This window comes from Penicillium longicatenatum, assembly GCF_028827895.1.
Source record: "Penicillium longicatenatum strain IBT 33135 chromosome Unknown contig_2_segment0_segment0, whole genome shotgun sequence".
In the NCBI taxonomy this organism is placed as follows: domain Eukaryota; kingdom Fungi; phylum Ascomycota; class Eurotiomycetes; order Eurotiales; family Aspergillaceae; genus Penicillium; species Penicillium longicatenatum.
Genome location: NW_026643120.1, coordinates 6,743,923 through 6,758,724, shown reverse-complemented (window position 1 = coordinate 6,758,724; position 14,802 = coordinate 6,743,923). Strand labels below are relative to the sequence as shown.

Genomic DNA, 14,802 nt, shown 5'->3' with positions numbered 1-14,802 from the left:
AAGTTGTGGATTAGCGCGTGTATCTGAACTGCTGGGGGCGGAGCTTATCTGAGGTAACGAACATCATCCCCTGTGGACCCCACACGGGCGCACATGACAGCTCTTGGTGATACCCTCTCTTTCCTTTGATTATTTTGAGCAATCGTCATGGTAGCCCCCCGGAATACTGCGTATGCGGAGGAGAGCGCAGAGGTCGAGGTGCTCTACGCCAACCTCGAGAAGCTCAACCGCCTCACCAAAAAGATTCAAGGGTCTATGGTCCGCCTGGAGACAAGTGGTAAAGTGGTCAAGGAGGCCATTGGCCCAATCTATAGTAACACACAATCTCTTCAAATTACCAACACCAATATCGACAAGGTCAACGATGCCATTGACCGTCTCCGCCAGCCTCTCGACGCGAAGAGTCGAGAGGAGGGCGTCATTCGCGCAGGGTATGTGCCTAGTACGAAGAGAGGAGCGACTAAGATCCATGTCAAATAAGCTAACTGGCTTGCTGTATAGACCGCAGAGTTCCGGCCTTTCACAATACCTGTCGGCGATGAAACGTGTTGAAAAGGCGCTGGTCGACCTCAACACAACGAACCTTCGGTCGAACCAGAAAGCAATCGCAGAGTTCAATTCACTACTTAGTACTGGCAGCAGCCAATTACAAGAAATGCTCCGATCTGAACTGCAGCAACATGTCACCCCAATTGAACCGCTACACTATCTCACCAAAGGTATGTCTTGCCATTGAGAGACGTTGCTCAATAAACGGGCAAGAAGCTAATGCCCAATATATCATAGAACTCCCTTTCCCATCCATTCCCGAAGAAACACTCTCACAGCTGGCCCCACTATGTGCTGCGATTACCTCCGCATCCGCCTTGGGCCCCCAGCGCAGCAAAGGGGAGAACCCTGCAATGAAGATTTATGCCGAGGTGCGCGGGCCGTATATTACTTTTGGCCTACAGAATTTATCCATTGCATCTCTCAATACTGTCAAGCGAAGACCGACCGATGGTCCATACAAACAAGGAACCAACGGTATTGGGATCTACTCAAACGCATTGGAAGCATTCATCAATATTGAGCATGAAATCATTGTCCAATTGTTCCCTGGTGATCAGCAAGGGCTTGTTTTGCAAGCCACCTTCCTCTCGGCAATGGGAGAATACTCCAAGACCCTCCGCGAACTCAACCTATATATCCGGCAAAACCTCATGACTGACTGTTTCCTTGCATTCGAAATCATCGAGATTGTGACAGCAATGTCCTATCGTATCGATTCAAAGACTGCAGAGTTGAAGGGTCTGTTAATAGAGGCGCTTCGGCCTGTGCGTGAAACCGCCAAATCCTCCCTATCTGAGCTGCTCGAGGAGACAAAACGCAAGGCAGCCACCGTGGCCTTGCCTCCAGATGGTGGATCTGTTCCCCTGGTTGAGGAAGTCATGAACTCCCTTGCCACGTTGACTGGTTACTCGGGGCCCTTGGCATCCATTTTAACCTCTTTGGGTGATGGCAACTGGCGCTCTAAGTCAAGTACCGCTGGAACAGCTCCCCTGGATGTCGGGCCGGACAGCGGCACCCTTTTCTCCCACTTCATTTTGGATATGATTGAATCTTTAATGACCGCGTTGGAGGCTCGTGGTCGGACCTTCCATCGTTCAAAAGCTGCTTTGGGCGTGTTCTTGTCCAATGTCTTCTGTATTGTCGATCGGTCGATCCGACAAAGCCCTGAATTAGCGCGCTACTTGGGCGCTCCGGACAGCATTGCCCGTATCGACACATTCCGCAAGCGTGCTACATCAACCTACCTTGACGCATGGAAGGAGACATCACAATTCCTGCTGGATGTGCAGTACACCTCCCGCTCCGGGGCACGACCCAATTCGGGGGGCGCTGTGGATTCCAGCACCATTGTGAAGAGCTTGTCGTCGAAAGACAAAGATGCGATCAAGGACAAGTTCAAGTCGTTCAATGCTAGCTTCGATGAAATGCTTTCCCGACACAAGCCCCTTCACATGGAAAGAGAAGTGCGCTCGGTGCTGGGACGAGAATTGCAGGCGGTTCTTGAGCCGCTATATGCCCGTTTCTATGACCGTTATGTGGAGATTGACAAGGGCCGCGGGAAGTACATCAAGTACGACAAGTCGAATCTGTCGGTGCAATTGGCCCAACTTTCATCATAAGTACTTTATAGATATTTTTTGCCAGCCAATAATGACCTAATAATTGCATATCCATGGTTGAGATATTCGAAAATTGATCTACATAGTCTACACGTGATCCCTTGCCCCACCAAATGTCCAACTCTACGATAACGTGATAAGCCCCGCTAAGCCCAGCAACAAAAATTGCATCCGACTTCGCACATTGCACACAGTCTCGTCCTTCATCTATCTGTCGGTTTTACCGTTCAATTCATCTTTCAGGTGATCCTCACAGACAACCGACATCATGTCTGCCAGCAACGATGTCTACCAGACCCCCCTCAACTCGCGCTACTCGAGTATGTCCATCACCCCACCATCCCGCCAATGAGCGGGCTGAATTCCGGGGATAGAACCAAGATGATTTTAACCTGATCCCAATCAAACAGGCCCGGAGATGAAGTATCTCTTCTCTCCTCGCATGCGTTTCTCCACCTGGCGCAAGCTTTGGATCTGGCTGGCCGAGTCCCAGAAAGGTACGACAACAGATAGATGGATAGCTTGAATCTACATGGGAAGCCAAACATCAATTGACTGGGTCTTGCTTCTATAGAGCTTGGACTTCCTATCACCGAGGAGGCGATTGAGCAGATGAAGGCTCACGCCACCATCCAGGACGACGAGTTCGCCGTTGCCGCCGAGGAGGAGAAGCGCCGCAGGCACGATGTCATGGCCCACGTTCACGCCTTCGGTCTGGTCGCTCCCGCTGCTGCCGGTATCATTCACTGGGGTGCTACCTCATGCTACTGCACTGATAACGCTGACCTGATCCTTCTCCGGGACGGTCTTGATATCCTGATCCCCAAGCTGGCCGTTGTCGTTGACAAGCTGTCCCAGTTTGCCCAGCAGTACAAGGATTTGCCCTGCTTGGGCTTCACCCACGGTCAGCCCGCTCAGCTGGTCACCGTTGGCAAGCGTGCTTGTCTCTGGATTCAAGATCTCCTGATGGATCTGCGTAACCTTGAGCGCGCCCGTGATGACCTGCGTTTCCGTGGTGTCAAGGGTACGACCGGTACTCAGGCTTCCTTCCTCCAGATCTTCGAGGGTGACCACGCCAAGGTGGAGCGTCTTGATGAGCTTGTCACTGAGAAGGCTGGCTTCAGCTCCGCCTTCATCATCTCCAGTCAGACCTACTCCCGCAAGATCGATGTCGATGTTGCCAACGCTCTCGGCTCCTTTGGCTCCACCTGTGAGCGCATCGGTATTGACATTCGTCACTTGGCTATGCTCAAGGAGGTTGAAGAGCCTTTTGAGAAGGATCAGATTGGCAGCAGTGCCATGGTGAGTAATCTGCCTGGTTATTGTTGAGCCATGAATGACCAGCTAAACATTTGCAGGCTTACAAGCGTAACCCTATGCGTTCTGAGCGTCTGTGCTCTCTTGGACGTCACCTGCAGAACCTGCCCAAGGACGCCCTTGACACCTACTCCGCTCAGTGGTTTGAGCGCTCGCTCGACGACAGCGCCATCCGCCGTATCAGCATTCCCGAGCTTTACCTGTGTGCTGACGCCTGTCTTATCCTGCTGAGTTCGTTTCACTCCCTTGGTCATTGATTTGAATGATCCTAATCCTGCTCTAGATAACGTCAGCTCCGGCTTTGTCGTTTACCCCGAGGTCATCAAGCGCCGTGTCAACGACGAGCTTCCCTTCATGGCCACGTAAGTTACAAATCCTCCACTGAAATTATTGAAGCTCACATCTTGTCTAGTGAGAACGTCATCATGGCCTGTGTCAAGAAGGGTCTTTCCCGCCAGGATGCCCACGAAGAGATCCGTACGTTTCATCCCCTTCTCCTAGTCTTTCTTCCCCTCTAACCATACTCTTGCTCTAGGTGTTCTCTCCCACCAAGCCTCCGACAACGTCAAGAAGCACGGCAAGAACAACGACCTCCTCGAGCGTATCCGCCGCACCCCCTTCTTCGCTCCCATCATCCCCGAGCTCGACAGCCTCCTTGACGCCAGCACCTTTGTCGGTCGTGCCCCCGAGCAGGTGCAGAAGTTCACCACCACTGAAGTGGCCGCTGCTCTTAAGCCGTATGCCGCTGAGGTTGCCAAGGCCGAAACCTCTGCTCTTTACGTTTAATCTGCCCTTAGGTCTCTCCTAGGTATATATGTGTTTCCATCGTGATGGGCCGTTTGGTCAGAAAAGGGCGACGTTGGGTCGCTTCGTCATAAAGGCTAGGAGTTTTGTATAGTTGCCCAGTTCTATGAGATATGAAAAAATGAGATCAATACCTCCGGTTTTCAGTCGACTTTTTACACAATCGACCTTTGGATACATCAGAAATCAAGAATCAATTAACCATTAAAGCAGCTAAATCACCGATAGCTGACATGCAGAAGAACACAAAAAGCCCGCCCAGTCTAACTTGCGATCAATTTTCACCACTTTGTATATGCAGAAATGAATATGCAGAAATGAAATAACAGCTGAAAGCACCGGGGCGCTGGCAATGCAGTCCCGGGGAGAGATCGCTATATGCAAATGGAACGCTAGACAAGCAAATGACCAGAGAGAACCCCAAGGAAACCAAGGCTCAAGGATTCGAACCCCTGGTCCATTGATCATTCCGGGTTCATTGTCGATGTTTTCCCCGGGTATGTAGTATCGGCGACTCAAACGTGGAATTGAATTCTTGAGATGCATCGGCTGGACCAGACCCGGTTGGCTGGGGATGCACTCCGCGCAGGCCGTGTATCCACTCGCCACATAAACTCGAATGACAGTGGGATGGGAAAGACAGCCGAGCAGGACGATCATTTGTGCCCCTCAGCTTGGAAGAGAAACAAGTCAGGTGCGTCCCTCTCTCCCTGTTTATTCATTCTTCTCCGGGGTCAAAGTGGAGCAAACATGACAATCATGCCATCAATGCACACGGACGAAGTCAAGGGAAAAAAAAAAATAAAAATAAAACAATGTAAAACAAAATCCCCGTCAGATCCGATCAGACTCGTGCGAACGCCTCTTTTCTCCTCGAGTCCCTACGTCCCTCGGCCCACTTGTTCCCGCGCACGAGGGGGGCGCAGGTCACTCGGCAGGGACAGGTGGGGTGGACTGTGAGTCGAAGGGGAGATAGAAAAGGTCACGAATCAACCACAGGATGTAAAGGACGCCTAACACCCACAAGGAAGCCATAAGCTTGTAGGTGGACGAGCGCCAGGTAACGCGGCGGATGAGACGACGGCCATTGGGACCTTCGATCGGACCGCGACGAGCTTGAGGGGTTGGCGGGGGTTGGCTGGTGAAGGGGTACGCGACAGCCTCGTTCATGTCACTATAGGAGGTGCGACGGCGAGACATGATTCAATTTTCCCATTTATTGAAGGGAGATGAGTCCTGATAAAGGAACAAGGCCACGTGGGTACCAATCAAGTTTTGGATCTGATTTTATATATATCTGTCTCAAGGACCCAGAAGGAGGGCCCGGCTTTGTTCCGAGTCGTTCGCGCTTAAGCTTAGATGCACTTTTAGGGTTTGGCAGTGAGATTGGGAAAAATAGGGAAACGAAGGAAATGGTGTAAATGTCGTAAATAATTACATTGATCCTATACAGGGTTTTTAAAAGACGCACAAAACAGAAGCGAGTTAGGTTCCACCGTCGAAGGAATCTTCAAATGAAGTGAGCGGCGAATAAGAGGTCGGATGCATTTTGGCATCATCATGCCCAACGGCGGGGCCCTTTGTAGGAAACAGATACACCCCAATCAGGGAGGAAAAGGGAGAACGCACTCGCAGACCGGCGACAAAAGTACGATATCATGTGACGCCCCACGTCCGGACGAAAGGGGAGATCCGGGGTGTGACATCGATTTACGTAGGGCACGCCTTACGTAGTGATGTACTGGCGCTGGTCTGCAGGAGAGCAACGGGGTCCGCCGGACTTAGACATTGCCGGTGCGCTCTGGAGATATAACAATGGCCATCGTCCCAGGAGGAAGTCAATCATTGATCTGGTCAGACCAATGAAATCATCGAATTCGCTTATTTAAATTGCCGGTGTGCAAGACGAGGTCATCTGAGCCTAAATCGGCGATTTCACTTTCCGGCGTCGGAACGGGCTCAACCTCGGCAGTGCGAGTCGTCCCGACTCTATTACTCATTCCCCTCGCACGCGACTCTCTACAACCTCCACACTTCCCCGGATTCAAGAGAGTTATCCTTTTCTCACCCCGTCCACTGGCCACTGGCCCTCATTCTAACTATGTGGAAGCCGTCGGAGCGCCTGATGGAAACCATCAGGCACTATGCCAGCTTCCCCGCAACCGGTGTCTCACTGCGCCAGATGGTCCAGTTTGGCGACCGTCCATCCACCGGTATGCAGCTGTGCGATGAATGCTTCGATCCGTACTGATGTGGTCCAGGAACTCTCTTCCGTGCTTCGCAATTCCTCTCCGAGGAGCTTCCCATTCGCCTGGCGCACCGAGTCCAGGATCTCGGTGAGTTACCGGATGGGCTCAGCGAGATGCCCTCCATCAAGAAAGTTCAGGATTGGTATGCGCAATCATTCGAGGTATGTATTAGATTCTTCTTTTCTCCATTCACCTTCATTTCTATCATTCGAATTTCCTCTTGTTATTTTTTTTTTCTCTCATCTGCGAGTATCGTATGACTCACGTGTTCCCAGGAAATCATTAACCTCCCCCGACCCTCTCTGACTCAAGAAGTCAAAACCCGCCTATTGCGACCGGGCCGCCTGAATGGCCACTCCAAAATTCTCTCCGAGGCTACTATGAACCCCAGTGTGAAGGAAGGCCAATACCGGTCCTCTCCGATTGTCCCCAATGGCAATGGCAATGGCAATGGGAAAGCTGCCGCAACAGGCCGGCGGTACTTTGTGCCTGCGGATGACCATGCGGAATGGCCACCAGAGCTCAATGATTATAATCAACGATTCGCCAAAACCCTGCAACAGATCAAGCGGCGTCACGATGGCGTCGTTACCACTGTGGCCCAAGGTATTCTGGAATGGAAGCGCGTGCGACAGCGCATGCAGATCGACTCTACGATCCAGTCCTTCTTAGATCGCTTCTATATGTCTCGAATCGGTATACGAATGTTAATTGGTCAACACATTGCACTCACGGAACAAACGCACATCAAACACCCGCACTACGTTGGAATAATTTGCACCAAAACCAACGTGCGGGATATCGCGCTGGAAGCCATTGAGAATGCCCGCTTCGTTTGTGAGGACTACTATGGTCTGTTCGAGTCGCCCAAGGTCCAGCTGGTCTGCCGAGAAGACTTGAACTTCATGTATGTTCCGGGTCACCTTTCTCACATGCTCTTCGAAACCCTGAAGAACTCTCTGCGGGCCGTCGTTGAGCGACACGGTGCCGACCGGGACCAGTTTCCCGTGACCAAGGTGATTGTGGCCGAGGGCAAGGAAGATATCACGATCAAGGTCTCGGATGAGGGCGGCGGCATCCCCCGATCCGCCATTCCCCTCGTCTGGACCTACATGTACACGACCGTGGAGCAGACCCCGAACCTAGACCCGGATTTTGACAAGAGCGACTTCAAGGCTCCAATGGCCGGTTTCGGTTACGGACTGCCAATCAGTCGACTGTACGCCCGCTACTTCGGTGGTGACTTGAAGCTGATCAGTATGGAAGGGTAAGCTATACGCGTTCAATCCGCTCTTTGAAATCTCCACTAAATCCTCCTCTAGATACGGAACTGACGTCTACCTTCATCTGAACCGTCTGTCTTCAAGCTCGGAACCCCTGCAATGACAATTACCCGTCATGAGAGACGGCCGGGTCCGGCCCACGACCTCGCACCGCCTACACCCCTTCTACGGTGAACCGGAACCCCAGCCCGCGCCGCCTCGAGGACTGACGCCCATGAACGTCCAGGCCCATCGCACCCGCATACGCAGTCGAGAAGTCTCGGAACGTAAGCAGGTGGGAGATGCGGAGAGTTTGTTCCACGCGGAACAACGGCAAAGAGGAGAGAAAGAGATGTAACCTGATCTCTTCTCGCCTACTTACTCTATTGAATATCTCAAGTGCTGTTTTCTGTTGTATCTGCAACAGTTCACAGTCTAAGTTCAGCACGGGGATGGCTCCCGATCTGACCCGGTACATAAGGGATTCCACTGCACAAAATCAAGCAAACACACAAAACCCGCCAAAAAAACATAAAACAGAAAAACAGAAGCCAGAATCCGTTGGTTTTGTCCGTTCGAGATACCCATTGCTCTCACACTCATCCTCATCCTCCTCATACCCTTCCTGATCCCGATCTATCTACTCCGTTCCCTACCTCGTTTATTTCTCTACCTCTACCTTGTTCATGATCATTCATCATGGTCATTTGTTTCTTACTTGTTTTACCTCTTTTCTGATGGGATATGGTCGGATTTGGTCTGGTTCTGGTTCTGGTTCTTGTATTTTTATATTAGCGTGCACATATACGACAGGTTAACTGCAAGGGCAGTATTTACCCGTGAATTCATTTCAAGGTTATTTTAAACGTCTAAACTGTCTAAGTCAGACTAGCCATTCAAGTTCATAGATCCGTTGACCCAACTTCAAACCCTAGTATAGTCAGATATAGTTGATAGCCAGAAGGAATGTACTTAAGAATGTTCTCAAGTAGGGAGACCCGATACTGGGTCGAGGTAAGTCACATTATAGGATTCATGCATTGAACACGCTATCAGAAGCAAAAAAAGTGTATACACCACCAACACCCGGGAGTACAAAAAAAAAATCAATCTCAGTCCCTAGAAGCAGAACCAGACCTCGATACTTCCCCAGACCCACCCCTACTATTCCTGCCTCCACTCTTCCTACCCCTCCTCCCACCCCCATCAGCCCTCGGTTTCTGCCCAGGCGCCCACCACCCACTCTCATCATGATCAACAAGCTCCTTCCACGTAGCAGGCACAAGATAAGCCGTCGTATTATTAAGACCAAGAGCCTGCTCCGGAGCCCCAGGTCCAACAACAATAGGATTCAACGCCGGAACAAGATGAGCCTTGGAAGCCGGGACAGCGAAGCGAGCAGCAAAAAGCTCTTCCTCTAAATCACGGTCTCCATTCGCAATGAGTTTCGCCTGAAAACGGCGGCGTGTTTGTGGTAGTGTCTACGCAAGTTAGTATAAATTGATACAACACGACCAGTCCAACAGTATAGTAGAGTCTGGGAATGGGCAAAGACAGAACTTACACGACCAGACTTCAACGCATACATGGTAAGTAACTCCTCATCATTCAAAACAGTCAAAGCAGCATGTTCCTCGCCACTAAGTCTCGACCGCGGTTTAGGTTTTGTCGCATCTCCCGCCACCGCATTTCTAGAACCAGCCGAGCCCGGCTGCTGAACATAGCTATTCGGACCAGGAGCTAGAGTTGAGAAATCATTTGCTGTGGATCGTTAGCTTTGTGTGCACAGGTGGAAGGGGTACGTACCATCGCGTAATGCCTGCGGGATTGGGCGCGGATGAGTGTATTCAAGTGCGGCTGCTTGATCAGGCGCGTCGAGGTACATTCCGCCATCTGAGTCGGCTTCTGAAAATTCCTCTTCAGAAAAATCTTCTATGCCATATTCGATTTGCACGTTGGGTGCATTGGGTCTTGGTGCTGGGTTCATCCTTCGGTGCACTGGTACCTGTGTGGAATGTAAGACAAAGGGATTTGAGGTACTTTGAGCTCCGCTTACCGCGATACGGCTAAACATAGATTCAGAGATATGCTTGACTGTGTCGTTGGACACAATCAAAAGGTTGTAGAGCTAGATGTTGGTGACGCTATGAGAGCGGAGGGGAACTGCTGACTCAGCCCTACAGTTCAAACAACAATGTGGTTTACGGAAGGAAGAAAGAAAAGGAAAAGAAGAAAAGGAAAGGAAGAAAAGGACAGAAGGGAGAGATGGAAATGTGGAAGAAGAGTGAAATTTAGCAGGGGTCGAGTTTGACACCTGGAATAGTAAAAATAGTAGAAAGAAAAATGCCTAAACCACCAAACGCCAAAACACGATGCCGCTAAAACGACGCAAAACAACCTAGAAAGTCACACATGCTCAACAAGTATTCATATAGCTATTCTTGGGCCAATGGTACCCAGTTTCTTTCCTGGGAAGAAGTCAGCAAAGCTCAAAAAAAAACATCACTTGAGGGAAACATACCAACTAGTCAGGTTATTATTATCGTAGGCTTTTTGGTGATCCTTAATATACTGTGTCGTCTCATAGCCAGGAGGATCACAAGTAACGAGCACATCATCAGGATCCTGGTAAATGCGAACATAATCGATCCGTAGATAGGCAGGCATGTACTCGCGAATGGAATGGTTTTGTGGGGCGAAATTATCCGCCATACCCAAGTTCATAACGATGGACATGGGTTCGAGAGGAATCGCACGCTGACCGATATTGCCGTTTGGACCGATGGAGCGGGCATCTATGGTCCATGACTTGTCTGCACCGATGAACCAGGTCACGTTTCCTTTCTCGCCTGGTTCGTACTCGAAGGCGTAGACTTGGTATTCTGTGCCGTTGTACCAGCGCGAATTGAGGTTTGATAGGCCGGACATTGCTTGCTGGTAAGGGCCTCCACGGTAGGCGTTGACTTGCGTGATACGAGGGTCATATACAGCAGCGAAATCTAATAGGCTTGATTTAGTTTGGTTGAGATGCAGGGGACTGGGGATGTTTGCACGCACCATAGTCTGGCATGTACCAGAGATCAAAAGGCGCAATTTGTAAACTTTGAGACGCACTACCGACGAATGGACCACCTGCGGCGCCATACAGGGGCTGTGTGCTACCTTCGATCACATCAATCTCGGGAGCACTGCGAGCACGACCTGGAGATGGGTGATCAGAGCCGGGACAAGCACATCCTGGTAGACGCATGCCAGGCAGGAAGCTGATTCCATCTAGAGAGCTCTGGTTTGGTGTGATACCCGCATCACACCCATCGTGGTAGCTGTATGGCCACAAACCATCTGTAGTAGCCGCGTAACCTGGACGAGCAAGATTACCCATTGCCCAGAAACCAGGCCAGAAACCCTCGATGTGGCCATCACCGGGAAGGGATAAGCTGGCCTCCAGGCGACCACCCTTGAAGCAAAGTTTGTTCCAACTTTGAAGCATGCCAGATCTGTATGCAACGCCGTGGTTTTTGAAGTCGTCAAATCTGATTTCCAAAACACCTTCGTTCGTGGTAACTGCGTCGGGGTCATACCACTATCTAGAGTTAGTGTGATTCAGAGATTCCACTCATCGACATAACTGACCTCCTTGTCCATAGTCACACCATACCACAAGTCTACCGCTTGGAAGAACGGGTCATCCTCGTCATAAAATGTTCTTCCGGGCATATTGAATTCATCCGAGAACTATTGAAGTTAGATGAAGACACTCCCCGACAATTTGAACAAATTAACTTACCACTAGTTTCAACTCTTTCCCTTCCGAACTCATCTTTGTGAGAGCCTCCTTTGGTGTGTCGGGATCAATTAATCCGTGTCGAATGTTATTCAAAAGAGGCCTGTCCCCCACGTCAAGACAGAGCATATCACCAGGACGGCAAACATCCTTGGGCTTGAGGACACCTTCCACCCATGTTCTAAGTCCATTGAAGTCAGCATCAAACCAGTATATCAAACCTCGACAAACACATACATAACGGGATATCCAATAAAAAGCACCAAAATTCCCACTGTCAAAAGCGCCAACCCACCCATGTTCATGACACCACGACGATTCCAGATGTCGCAATCACGATCTTTGTCTAACGGGTCCGGGTTATGCAGGTAGTCATCCTTCTCAACATCTTCAGGAAACAGCAACAGCCCATCAGACGGTGTGATATTAAACTTCTCCGACACAGTTTGTGTGTTCATATCGTAGTCGTCGCTCCCAGAACGCGTCAAAGGCTCCCTCGAATGATCATCAAATGGATCTATCATGTAACGGCTATCACGACTCATCGAGCTAACACTCGACCCAGCCGCCGACCAGCGATCAGGTGAACCAGACCGCTCCGAGTCATCGCGTGGTGTTGGTCGTAACCTAGGCGGAAGAAGAAATTCTGATGATTCCGGGGCTTGTGAGATTCCATACGGGGAGATACCCTGAGCCCCAACTGCCGGGCCAGGTAACTCAACAGCCGCTGGTGTCAAAGGCCGAGGCAAGGTCCGGCCAGTGAGCGGTGCGTAGCCTTCATCAGACTCAGTGAATGGGTCATGACGACCCGAGTTGAGTCTGATGTGAGGCATGTCAGGTCGCAGCGAATCCGAATGCCGGTCCGTCATCGGATGATATCTTTCTGTGAAGCCCTTGCTTTCGATTCCTATACCAACAAGGAACGATCAATACGATCTTTCCTTCCTTCTACCGTCCTAATCTATTCAAGGTGCGGTTGATCCAAGCATTAAGCTTCTCGATATGTGCGTGTAGATGGTTGGTGTTTTTGGATCACGGATCGCTCTGAAGCCCTCTTCCGTTTTGAACGTTCACCCACACCAAGCACCTATCCCTAAGGTAAAGACCGAGTGGCAACGCGAGGCACGGTCGCTTAGTGCGCTAGAAGCGAAAGAGTGGACAGGACCACTTGGACTGTATCCAATGTCCCCGAGAGCGTGTGGGCGGTAGATAGAGCGTAGGTATAGTAGAGACAATGAGGGAAGAACACAAGAGCGCTAGACTAGAAGAAAAGAAGAGCCTAGATTGCGCCCGAGGGATTGTTGTTTGGGTGCACGAGGGGAGAGGAATGACAGGCCTTCCCAAGGGGGCAACCGGCAACCCGTGGTATGTAGACGACCCGTTGGGTGACTCTGCGGCTGGAAAACAGAGTATAGCTCTTTTGTGAGATTGATTTGGATGGATTGACACTGTGCCGTCCACAGCTGGGGACAGTCAATGCTTTTGACAGGGCTGTTGGTGGTTGTGCCTGCATCGCGGTTCTTCATCCTGGCGAAGGGCCATTGTAGGGTGTGGTACATTCCCGACCACCTCCCGGGCAGCGAGGAATGAAGAGGCATGAATGCTGCTACAATACTCTGGAATCCGGGGGTATGGCATCTTACTGGAGTTGAGTGATTTGTAGCTCTGACCAATGACGGTGCTGCTGTTGAAGAGTGCAGGAGTATAGAGATCCGTTGTAGTTGAAGTGGGGACATTCGATGGCAGGTCACTCTAGACGACTGTGATCTGTCGGCCAGTTGCCCACTTTTCATGAGACTCATCCACAATTTCCTAGTTAATGTATTAGCTCCTAGACGATACTCTATATTATTTCACAATTACACCCCATACAGCTACAGTGACTCGGGAACACAGCCATTCCCGACCACGCGTCCCGCTACTCTATCCCAACCGTCAAGAATGCCATGATCTCCGAACAATAGCCTGTCAAAATGGCCTCAACTCGGCAGTGTACATTCCCTAGCTTTTACAGGAAATCACACACTATACTTAAATGGGAAAGGAAAGCCGGTCTCCCAGCAGATCAACGATTGCTAATGATATGCGTCGTGTATTTCGTAGATCAGATCATCCATATGTCCAACATCATGGTGTGATATCCCCTCATATCCACCCGTTCATGAACTTGAAAGCAAAAATCCCAATCAAATTAGGTCTCAACACTCTTGGCAAACAGTCCAACAATCCGGCCCCCCTCAGCCGAATCCAGTGCCAGCACATAGTACTCCACAGTGGAACTACTACGCTGAACACGATAAACCTTGATATCCGGATCACTCTCCTCGGTCGCTTTCTGCACCGCCTGCAGGACCTTAGTGTACTCTTTGCGAGGGTCAAAGGAGGATGTATCAAGGGTCGAAATCTGCCCTGAGATATCGGCGTCGGGCGAGATCAGGGAGGAGAGGTCATCTGGAAGTGACAGCAGGGTTAGCGAGTCTGTTTCAAGGTTCTCTAGCACGAGGGATCGAGCTCGTAGGGTAAATATGCGTTCATAGATGCATCCCCATAGAATGAATCCCTGGGCCACCATCGATGTAGGGGAGGACAAGGGATACACAGTCAACGTACCAGCGCTGGGCCATTCACCCTTCGCAGCATCCTTGAACCGCAAAACCACAGGCTCAAAAGGTTCATCCGACTCCGAAACATAATATGCCTCAACCTGCTGCAGCGAGGACGGGACCTTGAGGCTGTCATCTACAGTCCGAGTCTTGGCCCCTTGCGTCGAGACTTTTTGGCCGGCGCTGTGGTCGGCATTCGCCTTGTTTAGAAAGTCCATGTAGGCATCGTCGGAAGACATGATGTGGGATGTGGAGAAGGGTGAGCGTCGAGGCGGAGTGAGTTTTTGCAAGCTTAGGTTTGCGGGGGAGTGGAGGGGTCGCGGTTTGCTATCGGTGGAATAGGTTTTTTGTGGGAGGCTGTTGAGAGAGGTGATTAGGCGGCGTCGAGTTTTGTTGTATGTTGATAAACGGAAAACGTAGGTGGCTGGTGGGAAGGAGCGTAAGAGCATCTGGTTTTGGTGAAGCTGTGCAGGTGTAATTGGAGAAAGGGAAATGACGCAATGGATCGTGGCCCGCATGTCTCACGGGTAAGGTTGGGAGCGTGGATATTGACGACAGAGAAAAAGATCTTGGAAAAATCAATTATGGAGCAGAGTAAAAGATCCGTTGGTT

At 50.6% G+C, this 14,802-nt stretch overlaps 7 protein-coding genes across 7 annotated transcripts; 4 read left to right on the top strand and 3 right to left on the bottom strand.

Moving 5' to 3' along the window:
• Positions 1-147: 147 nt before the first annotated feature.
• On the top strand, positions 148-2,171 carry N7484_005041 (EXO70 family protein; the record flags this gene model as incomplete). The annotated part of the gene is made up of 3 exons (XM_057115461.1): positions 148-431; positions 502-719; positions 787-2,171. 3 exons carry the CDS (start codon positions 148-150, stop codon positions 2,169-2,171), a joined length of 1,887 nt encoding a protein of 628 aa, XP_056975601.1.
• Positions 2,172-2,421: 250 nt separating this feature from the next.
• On the top strand, positions 2,422-4,274 carry ade13 (adenylosuccinase ADE13; the record flags this gene model as incomplete). Its single annotated transcript, XM_057115460.1, has 7 exons — positions 2,422-2,491; positions 2,582-2,668; positions 2,746-3,473; positions 3,530-3,719; positions 3,772-3,850; positions 3,901-3,965; positions 4,024-4,274. Exons 1-7 carry the CDS (start codon positions 2,440-2,442, stop codon positions 4,272-4,274), a joined length of 1,452 nt encoding a protein of 483 aa, XP_056975600.1. The 5' UTR covers positions 2,422-2,439.
• Positions 4,275-5,219: 945 nt separating this feature from the next.
• N7484_005039 (uncharacterized protein) lies at positions 5,220-5,492 on the bottom strand (the record flags this gene model as incomplete). The annotated part of the gene is made up of 1 exon (XM_057115459.1): positions 5,220-5,492. The coding sequence occupies one exon, from the start codon at positions 5,490-5,492 to the stop codon at positions 5,220-5,222; it is 273 nt and encodes a 90-aa protein (XP_056975599.1).
• Positions 5,493-6,393: 901 nt separating this feature from the next.
• Positions 6,394-7,927, top strand: N7484_005038 (PDK/BCKDK family protein kinase; the record flags this gene model as incomplete). Its single annotated transcript, XM_057115458.1, has 4 exons — positions 6,394-6,505; positions 6,554-6,702; positions 6,817-7,808; positions 7,864-7,927. The coding sequence occupies 4 exons, from the start codon at positions 6,394-6,396 to the stop codon at positions 7,925-7,927; spliced, it is 1,317 nt and encodes a 438-aa protein (XP_056975598.1).
• A 12-nt stretch (positions 7,928-7,939) lies between these two features.
• On the top strand, positions 7,940-8,161 carry N7484_005037 (uncharacterized protein; the record flags this gene model as incomplete). Its single annotated transcript, XM_057115457.1, has 1 exon — positions 7,940-8,161. The coding sequence occupies one exon, from the start codon at positions 7,940-7,942 to the stop codon at positions 8,159-8,161; it is 222 nt and encodes a 73-aa protein (XP_056975597.1).
• A 544-nt stretch (positions 8,162-8,705) lies between these two features.
• N7484_005036 (SKN1/KRE6 family beta-glucan synthesis-associated protein) lies at positions 8,706-12,456 on the bottom strand (the record flags this gene model as incomplete). Its single annotated transcript, XM_057115456.1, has 11 exons — positions 8,706-8,734; positions 8,993-9,284; positions 9,368-9,564; positions 9,610-9,808; positions 9,860-9,869; positions 10,260-10,271; positions 10,325-10,802; positions 10,861-11,386; positions 11,437-11,538; positions 11,591-11,768; positions 11,825-12,456. The coding sequence occupies 11 exons, from the start codon at positions 12,454-12,456 to the stop codon at positions 8,706-8,708; spliced, it is 2,655 nt and encodes an 884-aa protein (XP_056975596.1).
• Positions 12,457-13,778: 1,322 nt separating this feature from the next.
• Positions 13,779-14,429, bottom strand: N7484_005035 (uncharacterized protein; the record flags this gene model as incomplete). Its single annotated transcript, XM_057115455.1, has 1 exon — positions 13,779-14,429. The coding sequence occupies one exon, from the start codon at positions 14,427-14,429 to the stop codon at positions 13,779-13,781; it is 651 nt and encodes a 216-aa protein (XP_056975595.1).
• Between the last annotated feature and the right edge of the window lie 373 nt (positions 14,430-14,802).